Source organism: Clupea harengus, chromosome 18 (assembly GCF_900700415.2).
Source record: "Clupea harengus chromosome 18, Ch_v2.0.2, whole genome shotgun sequence".
Taxonomy (NCBI): Eukaryota; Metazoa; Chordata; class Actinopteri; order Clupeiformes; family Clupeidae; genus Clupea; species Clupea harengus.
In genome coordinates, this window is record NC_045169.1 from 19,560,580 (window position 1) to 19,563,079 (window position 2,500).

Here is a 2,500-nt window from a genome sequence, read left to right on the forward strand (position 1 = left end):
TGTCTTTTTTCACACTGCTGTGCGAATGGCTGCACACACAAACACAAACACAAACACAAACACACACACACACACACACACACACACACACACACACACACACACTCACACTCCTGTGCAAATGTCTGCATAGTGAGCGAGTTTCGAGGCTAATTGGATGTAAAATAGGCAGACTGCATCTGGAATGTTTAAATGTATTCCCATGCAGCTTCACTCTGTAGGACTACTTACAATAAGGACTACATTCCCCAGAGGTGTCGTTGACTAACCACCGTGGAAAGAGAGTGTTTGTAAACAATAGTATCTCTCTCCTTTAGATATGGTAGTTGTTCAACGATGCTTTGGGAAACACATATTTTTTCTCTGATTTGGAAACAAACATATCTGTGCCTGTGCCTTTTTTGTGTGGTTCTGTGCACTCGTGTGTGTGTGTATGTGTGTGTGTGTGTGTGTGTGTGTTTGGGGTCTCTCTCTCTCTCTTTGTGTGTGTGTGTGTGTGTGTGTGTGTGTGTGTGTGTGTGTGTGTGTGTGTGTGTGTGTGTGTGTGGTGTTTATGTATGAATATGTTAATGTGTGTGTGTGTGGCATGTTTATGTATGAATGTGTGTGTGTGTGTCTTACAGTGCCAGCTGGGAGTACTTCCTCTGGGCACAGGAAATGACCTGGCGCGCGTGCTGGGTTGGGGCGGCCTGTGTGATGATGACGCCCAGCTGCTGCAGACCCTGGAGAAGCTGGAGAGAGCCACCACCAAGATGCTGGACAGGTAACCCGTCCACAGGCCCCCGAGGTGGGCAGCAATGCAGCCTGGGAGCTGGGCAGAGTTCATTCCACCGTACTGGGATCGGCCTTCTTTCTTTCCCATGATTTTAGCTGTATTCAGTAGATCCACTCACTCACTCACTCACTCACTCACTGACTCACATGAGAGAGTTAAAACATTACAACACAACAACACTATTTGCAGTGGACTCTATTCTAAACTCTCAGACATAGCTTCATTTTAAAGTTTCAGGCATCATTTAAAGCATATCCAACCCGGTGAGCAACATGTAAACTAAGGAATGTCCAGTCTTCTTCTTCAGTTTGTTCACCTTGCAATGAATTGTGGTATACTGGAGACACTGGAATGTACATCGTCTCTACACTACAGAGTGCAGCACACAAGCTGTGCACTGAACAGTGAATACAATCTACAGTTGAACATTTGAACAGCACAAGAAAATGTCTGCTTCGCCCTAGTGCACTGTAGCGTGAGTGAGGGGATGTTCTGAACACAGCGTTTGTGTTCACTCTGCTGTAGGCCTGCTGTGTCTCCTCCCCCTCATCTTAACTCTGACTTTCATTTTGTTGTCTAACTCTTCAGTCATTTCTTTCTTTCTTTCCCTAAATTATCTATCAACCCTCTACTCTTCCTCTCTCACTCCACTCTCTTTCTCTATGATCCTTTTTTTCCTTCAAATTCTGACAACACCCTATGCTCTTAACTTTACCCCCTCTTTCTCTCCCTCTCTCTCTCCCTCTTTCTCACTCGTCAGGTGGAGCATAATGACGTATGAAGTGCCGACTAAAAACACTCCAGCCATAGTGAAGGAAGACGACCCTCAGGAGGCAACTCTTCAGGTCAGTTTGCCCTTCTAGAACTCTCTGACCTTTAACCCCTCTGTCAGTTCTACCTAATAACATCTGAACGCTTTAGATTGGGCTCCCGTGGAGAAATCATGTTATAATTAATGATGTTATAATTAATGATGTTATAATTAATCATAATTATGTGAAGCATCAGTACAAATCTGCTGCCATGTGAAAAATCGTGTATCGCGATGTGAAGTTTGAGGGGTTATTGCTATGGGTTACCTTCTTTAACTGAACTGAAAAAAAGAACACACAACTAAATTCCTGTCATGAACGTAATCTAAATGTAAGACAGACACAGATTTTCCACTGCAGTTGATCTTCAGAACTTGACCTTGAACTTGACCTTGAACTCCCACAGGTCCAGATGACTCAGTATGCAGACTCTGTGGTCTCCCACCTCACCAAGATACTAGACTCAGACAAGCACAGTGATGTCATATCCTCTGCCAAGTAAGCACACTGATGTTCTAAAAATAGCAGCAGATCTCATTGACAGCATTCATGATGGCTTGTGTTTCTAGTTATTCTGGTTTTTGTGGTTGCATTTATAACATTTCACTTCATCTTAAGTTTTAGTTTGTAAAAGTATACTCTGCATATTAACAGCCGGTTTCTCATTACATTCTGCGTTTTATAAATAAAATTAGTTTTTATATTGATGAATTTGTATTCCAAAGCAACCTTACTCACATTCATACTGTTGTTGTTGTTGTTGTTGTTGTTGCTGAAATCTAGGCCTCTGTGGTGACATTATAGATTTCTAGCCAGATTGCCCATGTTTTTTAACCATTACTAAATTGCGAGATTAAAACACAGATGACTTGACACCAGTAAGATCAAATAGACAGAATAAACGGCCACCTTT

At 42.5% G+C, this 2,500-nt stretch overlaps 1 protein-coding gene across 5 annotated transcripts in view; it reads left to right on the forward strand.

Moving 5' to 3' along the window:
- Window positions 1-2,500, forward strand: part of si:dkey-172j4.3 (diacylglycerol kinase eta) — a 102,553-nt gene that overhangs the window by 77,693 nt on the left and 22,360 nt on the right. For all 5 annotated transcript variants that reach the window (XM_031585424.2, XM_031585423.2, XM_031585426.2 and 2 more), the window contains 3 exons: window positions 624-763; window positions 1,536-1,620; window positions 1,994-2,085. In XM_031585424.2, the coding sequence (XP_031441284.1) occupies window positions 624-763; window positions 1,536-1,620; window positions 1,994-2,085 (317 nt within the window). The remainder of the gene's footprint in view (window positions 1-623; window positions 764-1,535; window positions 1,621-1,993; window positions 2,086-2,500) is intronic.